The sequence below is a fragment of the Pyrgilauda ruficollis genome, unplaced genomic scaffold (genome assembly GCF_017590135.1).
Source record: "Pyrgilauda ruficollis isolate IOZ18807 unplaced genomic scaffold, ASM1759013v1 scaffold66, whole genome shotgun sequence".
NCBI lineage: Eukaryota > Metazoa > Chordata > Aves > Passeriformes > Passeridae > Pyrgilauda > Pyrgilauda ruficollis.
Window position 1 is genome coordinate 2,450,223 of NW_024528377.1, and position 17,597 is coordinate 2,467,819.

General features: G+C 45.4%; 1 protein-coding gene across 4 annotated transcripts; it reads left to right on the forward strand.

Annotated features, from left to right (window-relative positions):
* The first annotated feature begins 3,555 nt into the window (after positions 1-3,555).
* On the forward strand, positions 3,556-16,538 carry USP18 (ubiquitin specific peptidase 18). Of its 4 annotated transcripts, none has more exons than XM_041484340.1 (11): positions 3,558-3,713; positions 6,467-6,643; positions 7,285-7,468; positions 8,995-9,140; positions 10,683-10,762; positions 11,531-11,677; positions 12,065-12,160; positions 12,608-12,778; positions 13,510-13,641; positions 14,434-14,483; positions 14,848-16,538. In XM_041484340.1, the coding sequence occupies exons 2-11, from the start codon at positions 6,475-6,477 to the stop codon at positions 14,924-14,926; spliced, it is 1,254 nt and encodes a 417-aa protein (XP_041340274.1). In that variant the 5' UTR covers positions 3,558-3,713; positions 6,467-6,474; the 3' UTR covers positions 14,927-16,538. The 4 variants fall into 4 exon arrangements, with proteins under 4 accessions (XP_041340277.1, XP_041340274.1, XP_041340275.1 ...); XM_041484341.1 differs by having other exon boundaries at positions 3,559-3,713; positions 7,285-7,381; XM_041484343.1 differs by lacking the exon at positions 12,608-12,778 and having other exon boundaries at positions 3,556-3,713.
* Positions 16,539-17,597: the final 1,059 nt, after the last annotated feature.

A 17,597-nucleotide genomic window follows, 5' to 3' on the forward strand; every position in this document is an offset into this window, starting at 1 on the left:
ACATTTCCCACCATTTTTCATTTCACATTTTGCACCATTTTCTTTTTCTCTCTTTTTCTGCCCTTTCCCCCTTCTGCTTAAATATTTCAAATGTTGGAAAGAGGGGGATTTTTTTCCTCAATTAAACCTTAAATAATGGAAAAGGCAAGTTTTCCTTTAACTGATACCCTTAAAATCACAGGTGAAGGGTGACTCCCTGCAATTTAAACACATGCAATAATGAAAAAGGAGGTTTTCTCCTCAATATAAACCCCTTTTCCATCAAACCCCTCTTTTGTCTGGGGTCACTGGGGCACACTAGGGAGGGACTGGGGGCACTAGGCAGGGGACCAGAGGCACTGGGATCGGACTGGGAAGATAAATTCAAAAAGAGAAAGAAAAAGGATCTTCCCTGCACTGCCCCACCTGCTCAGGTGTGCTGCTCCCCTCTCCTGCATTCCCTGGGGCACAGGGATTGTCCCTGTGCACACCTGAGCAATGCCAGGAGCACCCAGGGGCTCCCCTGCCCTGCAAATGCTGCCACTGCTGTCCTTGGAGAGATTCCCGGAGATCACCCAGTGCAGCAGGAACAGGAACCCCCTGAGAGCAGCCCTGGGCAGGGGGGGCCCTCCTCATCCTCCCTGAGCACACCCGGGGCTGCTTCACCCCTCTTCAACCACACCTGGAGCTTCCCCATCCTCCTCATCCTCCCTGAGCACCCCGGGCTGCCCTGGACACTGATTTACGGAGAGATTTCCCTAAATCCCACTGGGAGTCTCACTCAACCAGCCCAGCAAACCTTTCCCCTTTTCACATTACACCTGAGGCCGGCTGAGAGGAAGAAAACCAGAACACCGTCCAAAAGTTACCGGGATGGGCCGGGATGGGGTATCCCACAAAGCCCGGGCTGGATTTGCACGGAATACCGAATGGGGGAAAACACGGACTGGGTTTTTTTCCCGGAATACGGCATGAGGAAAAACCTGGACTGGATTTTTTTCCCTGGAATTCGGACTAGGGAAAAACCCGGACTGGATTTTCCTATAATATGGAATGGGGAAAAACCCAGGCTGGATTTTTTTCCCTGGAATACTGAACAGGGAAATACCCGGACTGGATTTACCTAGAATATTGAATGGGGGCAAACCTGGACTGGATTTACCTAGAATATGGAATGGGGAAAATCATGGACTGGATTTTCCCACAATACAGAATGGGGGAAAACCCAAACTGGATTTTTTTTTCCGCGGAATATGGACTGGGGGAAAACCCAGACTGGATTTTCCTGTGATAGAGAATGGGGGAAAACCTGGACTGGCTTTACCCGGACTGGATTTTCCTGTAATACGGAATGGGGGAAAACCCAAACAGCATTTTTTTTTCCCTGGAATACGGAATGGGGGAAAACCCGGATTGGATGTTTTTTCCCCCAGAATACAGAATGGCGAAAAACCTGGACTGGATTTTTTTTCTCCAGAATATAGAATGGGGAAGAATCCGGACTGGATTTTTTTCCTGGAATACGGAACGGGAGAAAACCCGGACAGGATCTTCCTAGAATAGCAAATAGGGAAACCTGGACTGGATTTTCCCAGAATATGGAATGGGGGGAAAGGGGGTTTGATCCCAGACTTCTGTACAGAGGTGTACAGCAGAAATGATGTTCCTAAACCAAGAAAACCAAATTGTTCCAGCAGTGGACGCTGCTCAAACACTCAACCATGGCTGGAACCACCCAGGTGCCGTAAGAGACGGGATTGTTGGTGCTCACGGCTTGAACAATCTCTGGGTGCTTCCCCAGGGATGCCCGAGGGGCCTCCCCGGTGCAGAAGGGGAGGCTTCAGCCTGGCTTTCCAGATAAGGAAGGGGCTGATAAGAGGCGGATCCTGCGGGGTGGGATAAATCCTTGTCATGCCTCCTTTACACAATGACTCAGCTGTGAAAACTCCTCTCCGAAGTACTGGGACACTTCAAATGAGGCAATTCCTGTCGGCTGATTTGCCATGACGCTGGCTGTGGATTTCCTAACTTCCCGAAGGCTTTTTAGATCTCATCCTGACCACCAACATTTCCATTTATTTTATTTGCAAGGACACTCAGTAATCAGGAGCCCTGCTCTTGAAGCAGTCACTGCACTTTTTGGAGCTATTTGGACATTAGGGGTGCCGTGGCAATTACCAGGAGCTGCTTTTGTCCAAGGGGCAGTGTGTTTGGACACTCAAACACTGCACCTTTCAGGCTGAGCCATTCTTTGAGCCCATTTTCTGGACTCAGACTCCTGCCTGCTGCCTGCTTTGGAAGTGCCTGTCACGACTGAGTTGCGCAGGCAAAGCTTAAAACATTCCTAAAATGTAATTCTCCTCCTAACTGAGCGCTCAGGCTCTCACAGGGGTCATTACCAAAACCTGTTTCAACTGCATGCTGCTTTACTAACTTCCACCTGGCAGATCTGGCTCCTGTTTAACCTCCAGTGTCCTTTTGCACTTTGCTCAAGTGGTTTCGTTCTTTCTGGGCAATTTATGGCTTAGAAGTTCTCCTCTCTCCCTTCCTTCCTTCTGTCGGGCAGTCGCCACACAAGGCAGTAATAGAAAGGGAACATCATTAAATTTAAACTATTGCTGAGAGCCTCTGCCACAAACCAAGACACTGAGTCATTTGTGCCCTTCTGCTCAGAAGTCCCTGCAGATACCCACATCCCTCGGTGACTATTCAGGACAGTTTTCACTGTCCCTGTGCCTCGACTGAAGACCTCGGACTGCTCCGACAGAGCCAGGCAGGGTGAGCAGGTTCCCCATTACCTGCCCAGGGGGTTTGCTGCTGAGGAGAACTCTCTGTGTGTAGACACACAAGGTTTGATTCCATTTTCAGAAGGCTGGTTTATTATCTTATATATTAAACTAAAATGTTACATAAAAACTATTACTAAAAGAACAGAGAGAAAAGAAAGATCAGAAGGTTACAAAGATCAAGAATAGAATACAATGCGTAACAAAATCCTGTGACTGCTCACAGCCTCAGCACAGATGGCTGTGATTGGTCATCAGTTGAAAACAATCCACATGGACCAATGGAAGATGCACCTGTTGCTTTCCACAGCAGCATATACTTATTGTTTACATTTCTTTCCTGAAGCTCCTAGCTCTTCAGCAGGGAAAAAATCCTAGGAAAGGATTTTTAATAAAATATCACAACTACAGTTTGCAGCTGGGACCTCTCCACAAGGACCGCCCTGAAGGGCTCCAGATAACCCAGTGAAAGCCCCCCGTGCAGTCTCCTCCCCACGGCTCAGCCAAGCCGGGTGGGCGCTGCACAGGGATGGAGCGCCGGCTGTCCTCACCTGCGTGCGGACAGCTCAGCCTCACAAAGCTAAGCGCTCCGCATCGAATGACACAGCAGCGGCGCTGAACCCCCCTCGTCCCTTTTCTCCCAGCCCCCTCCGTGCCGGGAGGCGGCGCAGGGCGGCTCCGAGTTTCACTTTCTGTGCCCGCTCCCGGCCGAGCGGGAAATGAAAACTGCGCGGCGGGGCGGGCGCTGCCGCTGCCTGACGCGCCGGGGCCGCCCCGCTCCGCTCCGCCCCGCTCCGCCCGCTGTCCTGCCGAACCCCGCAGCCCTGCCGAACCCCGCAGCCTTGCCGAACCCCGCAGCCCTGCCGCTCTCCCGGAGGAGCGGCCCCTCCGCGGGGCAGACGCGGTGCGCCGTCCGCCGCTGCCCCGTGCCCCTGTGAGCGAGGATTGGTAAGAAGCGTTTTGCTGGTTTGTGAGGATGGTTTTGCTGGTTTGTGAGGATGGTTTTGCTGGCTTGTGAACCTGGCAGGAGCGAAGGAAATAGAGAGGGAAATAATTACGGAGAGTAGTTCGGCAGCTAAGTGGGGAATCTTTCAGCCGCATCCCATCCAAGTGTGGAGGTGATGCGCTCTTAGGTGCTTCCCTCCCCTCAAGGGTGGGTTGTCACGCTGAGTCTCTGCTGGAGCCAGCACCTCAGGGGAACCATAGAAGCATAAAATAGTTTGGGTTGGAAAGGACCTTGAAATCATCTCGTTCCATCCCCCGTGCTGAGGGCAGGGACACCTTCCACGAGAATGGATTGCTCAGAGCCCCATCCAGCCTGGCCTCCCTGCTGCAGCCCACCGCCAGCCCAGGATCCCCAGGAAGGAAAAGGAGCTGACAGGGAAGGGATGACAAGGACCAGAGGTGGGAGCCCCTCTCGGGCACAGGGCACGGGGACAGCTCGGGGTTTGTCGTGAGAAGCCGGTGTCCTGGAAGGGCAGATGGAGACTGGAGCAGGGCAGGGAGAAAGGGAGGGCGCTGGGCTGGCAGAGGGAGAGGAGTGTGAGGGTAGGTGATGATGGGCTGGAAGGTATCACTGCTCCCTGTTCTCTGCCCAGTGCTGGTGCCAGCCGGGGCACTGAGGTACCGTCCTACCCCTGCAAAGGAAACCAAGGACCAAACTGCTCCCCCAGTGAGAGAGGAGAAATGAGGGGCAGGAGGAGAGCCCGCTGCTCAGTTCCTTTCCTCACTCACCAGCTGTTTTATATACCTGTGCAGGGAAAAGGAGGTCAAGTGCAAGTCTTAGGAAGGCTGTATTCCTGATAGCCAAAATGAAGAGGTTCTAAGGGTTGGGAAGTTCTGTTTGTGTCCCTGCTCCCACAACAGGATCCCCAATATTGGTGACTGGGAGAAAATTTCATGGAACCAGAGACACAAATCCCCCTGCACCTTCCTGCCCTAAGGTCTTTCTACCTTTTCCTCGAGCCACCCAAAGCCATTCAGTGCTTGCTCTTTAATCCCACACTTAGTCCTCCCTTTTCTGACAAAACCTGTGTCTTGCAGGCTTGTTTTATCCCCAGCACATCCCTAGCTATGTTTAGCTACCTCTGCCCTGCCTGCCCCTCTCCTTTCCATCTCTTTCACCATCCCCACATCCCTTACCTCCTGGCTGATCCTGCACCAGCTAAACTCCAGCTCAGCTTTCAGAAACCTGAACCTGTCGTTAAATCATCTCCAAGAAAACAGGCATTCTCTATTCAGGCTCTATTTTGGCAAGGGAGAAATCAGATGAAATTTATCTTTTCCTGCGTAGCTGTTCTAATCACCGTGTTTGGGTATAAAAAGTAATGCTCTTGAATCTGTCTTTCAGAGTTTGGGTTTTTTCCCCCCCAAAAAGACTTTTCAGCAAATGCGACAGTATTTGGTGAATCTTAGTGTGTGACACTTAGAGCTTAAAAGCAATCTTCAAAAGTAAACAATCAAAAGTAGAGTTGCAAATATATATACTTAAGCTTAAAGGTAATAATCAGGGAAAAAAAATCCATTTCTAGCTTTTCTGCCTGAATCTGCAGTAACTTTGATATTTGACACTATTAGGCATAGTTAACCCTAACCCATGCTTTTAAAGCAAAGACTTATTTTTTTTTTTTTTTTTAAATGAAAGACAGAACCAGGATTTTGCTTATTTCCCTTTCTTAGTTGCTTTTCTTCATTCTTTCAGTGCTCGGCCTTAGGTTGATTTTATGCACTGTTTAATATTTGTAAAATAATAATTTCTGAGCACTTTTTGGGTCTCCCTCCCTCCCCTTCCCCGTGAATATCCGCTTTTTTCTGATTCTGCCTCCATGTTGGCAACGGGCTTTTAGAAAGTTTCATTTTTGCGTAGTTGCACTTGAACTTTTATCAGATTGTTTTGTTTGTGTATTTTTATTTTTCTTGAGTAGCTGAGTCCCAGGACTGTCAGAGTAATGGTCTGCTGAATACCCCCTTAAAAATCAAGGCATTATAATGGTCGTCTTGCATGAACAGTTACTTTGCCTGTGATCACTTGAAGGAACAGAAAAAGAAACAGCTATGCTGGTACTTAAATATCTTTCAAAATTACAGTCCAAAGTGCCACAGTAGTGCTGTGACTCAGGCACGGAAAACCAACGCAGGGAGCCCAGCACAGAAACCAAAGGTGCTCATCTGGCCAGAAGAGAAAGGTGAAACTTGACCTTTTCAATACTTGGGCTACTTTTTTTTTTTTTTTTTTTTTTTTTTTAAATAAAATAGTGCTTTTTCCAAACAGAGGAGTTCTGCAACGTCTGCTTTTGGGCAATTTTAATAATCTTATTTACCAAATCTTCCCGAACAGGGATATGTGGAGTTCCTTGGCTAGATGGAGCTGTTCCTGTGGAACTGAAGGCTCATTTATTTATTTAGTCACAAGAGGAAGACAGGATGAGCAGCTGTGTCAGACTTGCACACCTCTACACCCGTGTTAATTCAAATATCCCACATGCTCTTGCAGTAATACTGATTTTATTGATATTCCAGGCCAGGCTGGAATATTAATTCTGGTCTAGTGGGTGACATCCCTGCCTGTGGCAGGATGTTGAAATTAGATGATATTTAAGTTTCCTTTCCAACCCAAACCATTCAGTGTTTTTTTGACTTCACCTTTTTCACAATGAAAAGGGATTTTTCATAATGAAAAGGTCTCCTTTGTCCTTGAGCAGTTTTGTTGATGGGACAAACCAGTGGACGTGAAGAAAGAAGCAGGAAACCAGAGGTGGCACCAAGCAAGATCATGGAGGCAGAAATTGAAGTACAAAATAACAAAGAGGAACCCAAAGAGGTGAAGGCCAAAAACCAGAAGCTGACATCAGTCTTTGGTCTGGCAGACTTAAAAAATGGTAAAAATGTTTTGCCAGTTCTTCCCTGTCATATTTTCTGTTTCTCATGCCTGCTGTTCCGTTCCCTGTCCATAGGCCTAATATTCTCCTATTCCTTGTCTCTTCACTGAGGAATATACAGATGATTCTCATTTTGCCTTGCCAAGTAACCATTTTGAGTTTTTTTAGAATGGAATACATTAAGATCTCAGAGCTTTTTCCATATTTAAGTCCTCAAATTTGCCATTGCAGCCAAAAAGTGCCCTGCTGCTGGCTCAGTCTCTCCCCAAACACAGCCAGCATTGCTGGATTTGCTAAACCATGGACTAGACCCTGGTTATTCTCCTCATACAGGCAGCCTTTGCCTCCTGTTCCATTTTATGTTTAGGTGTGTTATGAGAGAAATGAAAAAGGGGAGCTGGGAGAAATCTGAGAATCATTAGCCAGGCTTACTTGGATTTTCTTCTGTCAGGTACCAAACAAAACCAAATGTTATCTGGTCCATCAACAGGAGAATAGATTGAACACTTTATCAGGTCTGACCAAGACGCTGAGCCTGTACACTGAATGTGCACAAGAAGAGTTTGCCACTTTCAAATAACTTTCACTTTCTTTTCTTGTACCTATCCCCAGGCCTCACTTCATCTTTTTCTCCCCTGCAGAAGCAATTGGACTGTACAACCTGGGGCAGAGCTGCTGTCTGAACTCTCTGCTCCAAGTGTTCCTCATGAACATACGCTTCACAAGGATACTCCGAAGGTACCTCCTCTTTGAGCTCCCTGGGGTGTTTCCATGGCTGCACTCTGCTCTCCACTCCTTCTTTTATATGGGATGTGCGTTTGAAAGGTTTGGATCACTGAGGTGCTATCAGGATGCTTTTGGTCCCTCAGCAAGGTCTCTGCCTTGTTGTGTCTGTCATGCACTAACAAGCCCTGCAAAGGCAGAAGTTGAAGTGTTCAGACTTGTTAATCATCTCTGATTCATGTCCTGAACTGACTCTATGGCTTGTGTCTCTCTTTTCCCTAACAGGATATATATAATTTATATATATAGATATATATATAAAAATTGCAATTATAACTATAATTATAATTATATTATTATATAGCTAGAATAATTATATATAGTAATTATATTTACGTAATTATATTTATATAATCATATATACATATATAAAAATTATTATATAATTATATAGGTATAATAGATATATATAGATTATATCGATATAATAATTATATATAGTGATTATATTTATTTAATATATCTATATATTATATAAATAGTATAATATATAATAAATATATGTAGTTTATCATTATATATTATACAATATATAATGTGACTATATGTAATTTATATATAATAAATATACACAAATATATAAACATATATAAAATATATAAAAATATATGAATAAATATATATATATAATTTAAAAAATATATATAGTTTTGTTGCAGGTTTACTCACAGGCCTTATAATAAAGGATGTGTCATGTGTAGCCATATCCACCATTAATTTTGTCACTTGAAGCACGTAAACACAAACATACCCTAATCTCTGGCCTCTGGGCCCTGGCTAGCCCCTGACAGAGAAGTGTTGCTGCAGATCATGAATACCTGGCATTTCTTTGTTTTGCTTGACTGCTGTCCCTGTGTGTTTTGAGGAGGATTTGGGCGTCTGTCTCCCTACTGACCACACTAATAACTGGTTTGATTTGTTTTCAGTTTACTCACTTCACTGCAGATTTAGTCATCTAAGTGGATCATTCCTATTCAGTCCTTTCTTACACGCTCTCTGCTGAGCAGAGGAGAAAAGAGAAATTTCAGACACGCAGAAATGATAAGTGTCATAAACGGCCAAGGCTAAATAATGTAGACTGTAGGTTACCATGCTTATTTGAAGAAAGAAAAACCTTTGCTCTATAGTGAATTTAGGGAGAACGAAGAGTTTTTGTTGGCATATTGTTGGCATATTTTGTTGGCAGTTGAAATACAAGCATTATGATATACGTGCCCAAGAAATTCTCAGGGCATGTTGAGAGTGAGGACATCAGTGGGTGGGAGGCAAAAAAGGTCTGGAACTGGCTGTAACTAATGTTGTTTCTAGAGGCCAGAAAGCAATTGATGTCCTGCTGGGCTTGTCTCTTATTCAGGAGCAAGCCAACTTAAAATTTTGGCCTTTTACTTTAGAACTGTCAGCCTGCACTGTGGGATTCCCTTTTTCCCTTCTTTTAGCTGAAAACATTCCCATCCTGGTTCCTCTAGAGCTGCTGTCTCTGCTCCTGACCTGTGCTCCTTCAGGTGTGGTGTCTGACATTTCTCCATGGAACCTCTGATCACCACTGGTGTTGCTTCTTCCCCTTCCAGGATCACAGTGCCATCATCTCCTGCTCAGAGGAGGAGCAATGTCCCGTACCAAATGCTCCTGCTGCTGGAGAAGATGCAGTGTGGCAAGTGCAAAGCTGTTGGTCCCACAGACCTGGCTCGCTGCCTCTCAGAGCACAGAGTGGAATGTAAGCAGCCCTGCCTCGTGCCCACCTCTGCCTGCATTATTCCAAGCAGCCCAGACTCCAACATCTCCTCCGGGAATTCAGAAATGCCAGGAGTTAGATGCACAGTGCTCCTTGTAGCTGCCTCCCAGCTGAGTGCAATGTGCAATGCTGTGTCTTGCTTGTGAAGAGAGGAAAAACAAACCCTGCTGGATGTATTTGCTGCTATCCAAAGGATGGGAGGACTATCAGACTGCTAGAAGATTCAGCTATGGATGCTGTGCAGGGCAGAGAGTTCATTGTTTGATTTGTTTTGCTGTACTGCATCATGATAGTGAAATAGCTGCTGTTACTTATTAGAAGAAAGGGATAGTGTGGAAAAGAGAATGTGTTTGCACAGATCCCCCTCCTGCTCCTTCTTATAAGGGCAGAGAGAAGAATTTGCAGGCTAAATGTCCCAGCTGGTCAAAGTTCTAAAAGAGAGAGGTTTTTAATGCATGAGTGACAAAAGGCAATGGGATGCCAAGAGTCTGTCTATGTACAATTCACAGGGTATAACCAAATGCCCTTATCTTTGTCATATAAAAGCCCAAAGAGCAGTTTTCAGAACTGAAAAGGGAGGTGCCCTGACCTTTATGAAAGGGGAACACAAAATAAACTCAGTATCCCTGTTTGCATAATTTTTCTCCTGACTCTGTGTGGCTTTGCAGTCAGCCATGTCTCTTCCAGTTAAAGAGAGAGAGGGATCAAGGGATTTATCCTGTCTGGTGTGTGAGACATGGACAGGCCCTGCTGTCATTTTAATCTCAGCACTCAGGAGCATTTTAGCCTTCTTGGGGCATGAGGGGATGGGAAAAAACAGGTCTGTGGAGTAATAAAGGTGAAAAAGAAAACAGAATCTTCCCTGTATTGTTTCTGAGGAGGATTCAAAGGGGATTGTTCACAAGGGCATGGTAGGACATGTGGCACAGAAGTGATAGGATAAAGGGTTATGGCTTGAAGTGTAAACCAGCTTGAGAGCTGGTTTAGATTGAATATTGGGAAGAAATTTTTTACTGTGGTAGTGGTGAGGCACTGATGCAGGATGCCCAGAGAAGCTGTGGCTGCTGTGTCCCTGCGAGTGTTCAAGGCCAGACTGGAAGGTGTTTGCTGGTCTAGTGGGAGGTGTCTTTGCCCCTGGTGGGGGGAGTGGAACCAGATGAAGTTTAGGGCTCCTTCCAACCCAAACCATTCTCTGATGCTATGAAATGCACCCCCCAACTCAGTGAGCCATCTGAGCCCTCCCCTGGTGGGTATTGAGCATCCTCTTGTCCCTGCACCTGGTGACAAGGACACGGGTTTGGCACTGGGTGGTACAAACACTCCTGTCTTTTCCCACTGCCTGCTCAGGTCACATGGAGAAATTGCAGCTGGAGCCCATTCTAAGCCCTGTCTCTGCAGGGAGGAGCAAGGGACAAGAAACTGGGTCTGAGGGGGGAAAAAAAAATCTCCCTTTGCCATTTGTGGGAAATCTGTGCCTGGTGCTGTTCATGATGCTGACTGAGGTTGTGTTTTCTGCTCGTGCAGTGTTTGTGCAGCATGATGCTGCTCAGCTCTTTCTGACTCTCTGGAACTTGTTAAAGAAGCAGATGAAAAAGGCAGAGCTGGTAAGGATGGAGACTGAAATGAACCTTTGCCCCTTATCACGTGTGGTTTCCTCTGCTCCTTGAAGAATCCCATTCACTGGCAATTGTCCTAAGTTAAAGTTTTAAAATGATCTCTTCTTTCATTGCATCTTTGTTTCATAAGCTTTAACATTTGGAATCACAGTTAAGTTTTGCTCATCCTGCTTTCAGGGCATGCCAATCTCCATTCTAATGGGAGAGCTGATTAATAACTAAGAGACTGATCTTTTTGCAGCATTGTATTTAGTTATATTTAATTCCTTTTCCCCCCAAATTTCTGTAAGCAGTTGTTGGTATATCTTGACACAGCTTTTCCATTCTTTGAAGTCAGCCATGTGCATTTCACTCTAATTAGTCACTGATGGTGTGTGATGTATATAACAGTTCCTCCCATGGGACTGGGAAGAGAAAAGTGACTCTTCCCTGACTGTTTTAGTCACAAAAAACAGGCTCCTGTTGCAGTTTCAAGCAAAACAGAACAATTCTGCATCAAAGCAGGTCTGGTCTTACAGGCTGTGTCTTTCCCCTCTGTTAGGGAATGAAGGGAAGGAGTTTTCTCCTTTAAATTGTGGGAAGTACCCTGTCCTCATAAGTCATTGCACATCTTGGTTCCAACCTCAAGGAAATTCAATATTCAAAGGAATAACCTTGCTTGAAATGTGTGACCACAGGGGCTTTCCCACCCACAGAGAAACAGCTCAGCTGTCTTCTCCATAAACCTTGTTTTGGCCTTTTTTTCCCACCCCTCAGGTGGAAGAGCTTTGTGATTTGTACACGATCTGCATACAGGAGCACGTGGCCTGTCAGAAATGCTCTTTTGAAGTGAAGAGCAAAAGCACCATGTTAACCCTTCCACTCCCAGTGCTGGATGCCCATTCTCACAGGCTGAAGACTCTGGTAAGTTTAGCAGCAGCATTTTTTCCTTAGGAGATGATTCCCCTCTGTTCATACTGGATTTTTCAAATGCCAGTGGACCTTATAGTTTCTCTGACCACTTTACACTGTTTCAGCATAAAGGAGCTGCTTTGAAAACCTTTAAGGCTTTGAAGTATGTATAAAAGACATATATACATCAATACCTTCTTTGTGGAACATGTGTACCCCTTTTTTTCCAACTATTGTAATCACAGCAGAAGCTAGGAGAAAATGAGATACCTTTTATTTTCGTCCTTTGAATAAAACATGCCTTCTGTAACTTTGCTGTTTGCTTGGACCCTCTGAAATAATGTAGAAATAAAAACCCAGCTGAAGGAGTTCAGCTGAAAGAAGTCTCTGTCTTCTTAGGAGGACTGTCTGCAATACTTCTTCCATCCAGAGGAGCTGAGTGGACAAAACATGTGTTTCTGTCAACAGTGTGGGAGGAAAACAACTTTTCTGCAGGTAACTGGAGAATTATTTCTCCATGTCTCATACCCAGAACTCCCTTGAGCACTGGGGAGGGTGGGGAAAAGACTCAACCATAGGAAGTTCAAGGGGAGATCAACAACTGAGATTTGCCAGCACGTCAGCGTCAGATGAACTTCAGGGAAGTTGATTTGCCTCTAGTGCTACCAGCATGGGGCTAGGAGAGCACACAAGAAGTGAAGCAGCCCTTGAGACACCCTAGGCTGGGTGCTGATGACACTAAAGCTGAGAAACTTGGCTGTCACAGCTCTGTCTTGTGTGGGCTACAGAGGCTTGGCATCTGCTGTCCCGTGGAACTGGCAAACATTCCCTGGAGAGCTGGCTCTTCTCCATTCTGCACACACTGGGTGGCAGTGGCTGTTGGCACCCTGCCTCCCCGGGGTTTGGCCCCAGTTTTCAGCTGCATTATTGATTGCTTTACAGAGCATGAAGCTCGTCCATCTGCCACAGACCCTGACCTTGCACCTGAAGCGCTTCTGCTTTGAGAGATCCTCTCGCACGCACAAGCTGAGTCACTACCTGCCATTCCCACAAGAGCTTGATCTCAGGCAAGTCCTGACAGAAAGTCAGTGCCAAGCAGATGACAGTGAAAAGGTGAGATACTCCTGTTCCAAAAGGGCAGATTTTCTTCTCCTCTCTGCTCCAGTCTCAGAAAAATTTAAGAGATCGCACCAATACTTATTTCAGTTCAAAGTACCAGTCTCAAAAATTTGTGTCTCAAACTTCACCTGTGCCTGGTGTTCTCTCACATCCAATAGTTTTCACTGATTCAGCCATTATTCAACATTCTGTGCTCAGATTAAATCACCAAAGGCACCATAACTGGAGCTTCCTGCTTAAGGACAAAAGCCAGGCTTTGCAGATCTCGCCTGTCCTAGAGAGAGGAACTCTGTTCCTGGTATTTCCCATGAGTATTCTTGGTATTGTTGGCCACAGAGTTTGGTACTGTTGGCCACAACAGCTTTGCTAGGTAGCTGAGATGGATGTGCCCCACTGTGGGTCTGTTTCTCTTCCTGGGAAATAACAAGGGGAAGTGTGGCCACAACAGAAGGCACTGCTGCAGGGCTGGCTGTGGTGAACCTCTTTGCTGCTCCTTTGCTGTCCTGCTGCCTTTTCCACAATCCTCTGGTCTCCAGGGAGGCTGCCAGCCCACAGCTGCTGGGCAAAACTGAGGGCAAGAGCAAAAAAGGGCAGGATTTTCAAGGCAAATCTGATCTTTTTTCCTTACAAAATTCACGTCCTTGCTGCCCTGGCTGCTGCTTCTCTACAGTCCAAGGCAGGTGAGAATTGCTGTACTGGAAGTTGCTCTTTGTGTCTCTTGGCAGGCTACCTGGCAGTATGAGCTCTTTGCCGTGGTTGCTCACTCAGGATCAGCCAGCTGTGGACATTACTGTGCCTACATTCGGAGCCTCACAGACTGTAAATGGTATTGCTTCAACGATTCTGAGGTGTGCCAGGTGAGCAGATCCAGCCACGTTTCCTGTGTACCTTTCTGGACACTCCTCCAGCTCTCACCCAGTCTGGCTGGTGCTAGAGAGAAGCAGGAAAGGCAGCTGAGGCTGCAGAGCTTTGCCCACCTCTGCTCCAGGATGCTCTGGGCTGAGGGCAGAGTGACTCTCACTTCTGCACCAAGCAAGGCCCCAGGTTCTGTTTTGTGTGGGATTCACGTTCTCTGAACCTGAGAGGAGCAGAGAAAAGAATGATCAAAACTATTCTTGTCTCATTTGCTGCTCCTGTGTTGTGCCAAAGTAGAGATTGTTTAGCCAGAGTGATGGGGCTTTGTTTCCTTGGCTGTGTCCAGACTGTCAGTCAGGAGACAGTCACAAGATTTTGTTCAGTTGAGTGCTTGTGCACTTCCAGTTTAGATGTAGTGTAATATAGTATAGAATAATATATTATGATAAAGTAATTAATTAGCCTTCTGATATCATGGAGTCCTGCTCGTCATTCGGGTGAGAATTAAACCAATAGTTTTGTGCATTGCAGAATGCAGAAGCATTCTGAATATTGCAGAATATTAAGGATATTTGCTGAATATCCTACTCAATGCACCCTACATCTGTTTAATGTATACCTTCAGAACTGCTTTTCCTCAAAGAGTAAAAGCAATAAACCAATTTATTGAAAGGTGTTTAGCTCCTGGAAGTGCCACTTATACCGCTCTTATGAGAGCTCCTGGGATGGTATCAGAATTTTTCCATCTCTTAAGAGTTTTTACCAGCCTCCTCCTGTGTGTTTTTCTTCTCTAGGTATCATGGGATGATGTTAAATGCACCTATGGACATTCCAACCTCTACTGGTATGTAAATGTATCCCTGATTTTTTTCCTAATGCTGCTCTGGACTTTGGAATGAGGGTAGCACAGAGAGGGGAGACAAACTGCTTTGGGAACATACTGCCTGGGGTGTACTGGGGATGCAGGAGCTGTGCCAGTCAGGATCTCTCCACGCTTTTTGTTTTGATGATGTAAGAAAATGAGCTTACAGGAGGGAGATAATCTCTCCTATAAACCACAGCACTGCCAGCAAATCTTGGGAACACTGGAGAGGGCCAGCTTAGTTGACCTAAAGCTCAGAAAGCTGAGCAGGAGCAATTCTGGGATGTCACCTGCAACCTAGATCTTCAAACATGCCTTGTGATGTGCTTTCTCTTTGCCTCCACAGGAGAGAAACAGCCTATCTGTTGTTTTACATGAAAAAGCAGGCTCAGCAGCCCTGGCCAGGAGTATCAGAGTGTCTCTGAAAGCTCTGCCTCTGTGCCAGTGAGGACATGCACTAAAGTTTCACAAGGAAGACATTCTGCACTCGGCAACCTCAGGCTTCACAGTTTGTGAAAGAAGAGCAGCAGACACTCGGCTAGGGAAAGGAACTGTTGCAACTAGAGACCTTTTCTTTAATGGTTTTTATATATTTATGTGACTCTACATGTTCATTTCCTCTTTAAAAGATGGTGAAGTCAGTCCTTGTCTCTGCTGCCTTACCATTTTCCCTAGTGCTGATGCCTGGATGCCATTCCAGGGAAAGTGCTTGGCCTGAGAGCCTGTGTGATGCTCCAGGGAGGTGTGTGCTATGACTGGAGAGCTGTGGGAACCATAGGGAGCCAGTAAGAGCTTGAGATTTACTCTGTCCTTTCAGCACCATGTTAGATGCTGGCAAGCTGGGCAGGAGACCCCAAAAATCACCCCAGAAACAACTGGGGGAAGGATCAGAACCCTTATGGCACACACATCAGTGGCACACACTCCTGAAAACCTCCCTGAAAAGGAATCACTGCAAGGGCTGAGATGTGTCAAGAAGTGTTTTAAATCAGGAGCTATCGGAGTTTCTGATTTCCAAGATGAGTTTGTTTAAATTTGTGCAGGTGATTATTATTTCAACAGGCTTATCAGGCTTTTAGATGCATTTTCTTTCCTGTAGAGGAAGATGTTCAGAGCAGCAGAGATTCTGAAGCTGGTTAGTGATTTTGCACAAAACAGGCCACAGGTGGTGATAAGGGAAGTGAGATGCCTTGATGTGCTTGGATTTTTGGGATTTTTGGTAGTGTGGCTTTTAAAACACTCTCGCTGATCCTCTTGGATTGAGGATCCCAGCAGTCTGGGATCTGGAAGTACCTGCACTCTAAGACACCCTGTGACTCTGTCTTTACAAAGGTGCTGTTTTTGTGGGATTGAGCAATTATGAAATTATATTAAAATTATATAAATGATATAAAACTATAAAAATAATGTAGATATACTTCCATCTGTGTATAACCTAGATTTGTTTTGGTAATGATGGTGAAGTTCACAAATCATGCCAATTTTATGAAGGTAAAGTGAAAAATCTTAGAGCATAGCTGTGAAATTAACTCTTTCATGGTGTAGCAGGTATTTATTTTGCTGTATTAGCAAGGTCCATTAATCTGTTCAGCTCTGTATTTGTATTATTTATTTTGTGGTAAAAAATCCCAGTGTATTATTTGCCATCAGGATGAGGAATTTTCAGCCTGTTCACCTTCAGGAATGCACTGCACCCTTTCTAGAGCATCTTGCAATGGGTGAGTAAGAAAAACTAGTTTCTGTTTGCTTTTCCTCTGTGAAGGAGTTGAAAAAAGCTGCATTTTTCTTAGCTAAACTAAGTTAATGGGATAAGAGACTGACATTTCTAATTAGCTATAACTTGAAATTTTAAAATTTATGTTTATGAAAAATGCCTTAAATGCGTCATAACCTTCCAGGGATGTTACCCATCAAGGAAACAATTGCAGAGATATGTTTAACAATCTTTTCAATCAGTGAAAAAAACCCATTTAATTCCAATGAAAAGTAATCAGTGTTTTTTTTAAAATAAAATATTATGGGATACATCCCTTAAAATCAGTCTTGTGGTTTATTCTTCATCTATTCTTCCTAAACACTGAATGCAGGTCAAGTATTCAGGGTAGAGCTGCTGCTGATGTTTATCTCTAAGAGCCATGGTGGCTTGGTTTGAAAAGACAGGTTTGCTCACTGGCCATGAACAGAAGATAATTAATAATTAATGGCCCATTAACAGAAAATATTAATGTTGGAGGGAGGATTGGTTTGTGGAAGAGACAAACTGCCCAATGAACAGAAGAGAACTGCCCCACCTCTGAGAGATGGCAATAGAATACCCCCAAGCCATATTTTACAACTCAGGACACAGGGAAATCCAGCTAAACCTGGTCACTTCACCCTTGTGCTGGAGGCACAGTGAGTTTGTTTTCAGGTTTGCTGTCCCGTGAAAGCTTTGATTGCTTCCACACAGAGATGGGGGAGTGGGAGGGTGAGCAAACTGCAGCGCCGGAATTCCGGTTTAAAAACTGCCGGAGCTGAGCTGCTCCTGCAAAAAACCACCTTGGCTGCCCCTGTGTCCACAGCAAAGCCCAGACTGGTGCTGGATGAAGTGCCCAAGGAGGGATTTTCAGCCCAGTGCTGGGCTCAGTGCTGGTGTGCTGCTGAGCAGGAGAATGAGGGGAGCCTCGCCCCCAGACTGCTGATGTAAAACAGCTCCCGGCATTTCTGCCAGAAGCACTTCTCCACCAAAAACCTGCTGCAAAGGAGCTGGGATTGTCTGTCCTGTGTTTGAGTCACCGTGCAAATAAAGCCCAGCACCAATGGCAAGGGTTTTGAAAAGCCAGATAAAGCCAAGAGGATGTTTGGAGAGATTATTGTGGGTCCTGGTAACTCCTGGTTTCCGTTTTTTGTTTGGTTTAGGATTTCCATGCAGCAGCAAATTACACATCCTCTGCTCCATCCCTAACAGGCTCTTCCTCAGATTCAGATATTCCTCACCTTCAAGAAATGCACAGAAAACCAGAGGGAAAAAAGTAAATACATCTAATAAATGTCTCACAAAGATATTAATTTCTAAAACATCAGTATGTAATTTACAAAATCACTCAGGACAGGGAA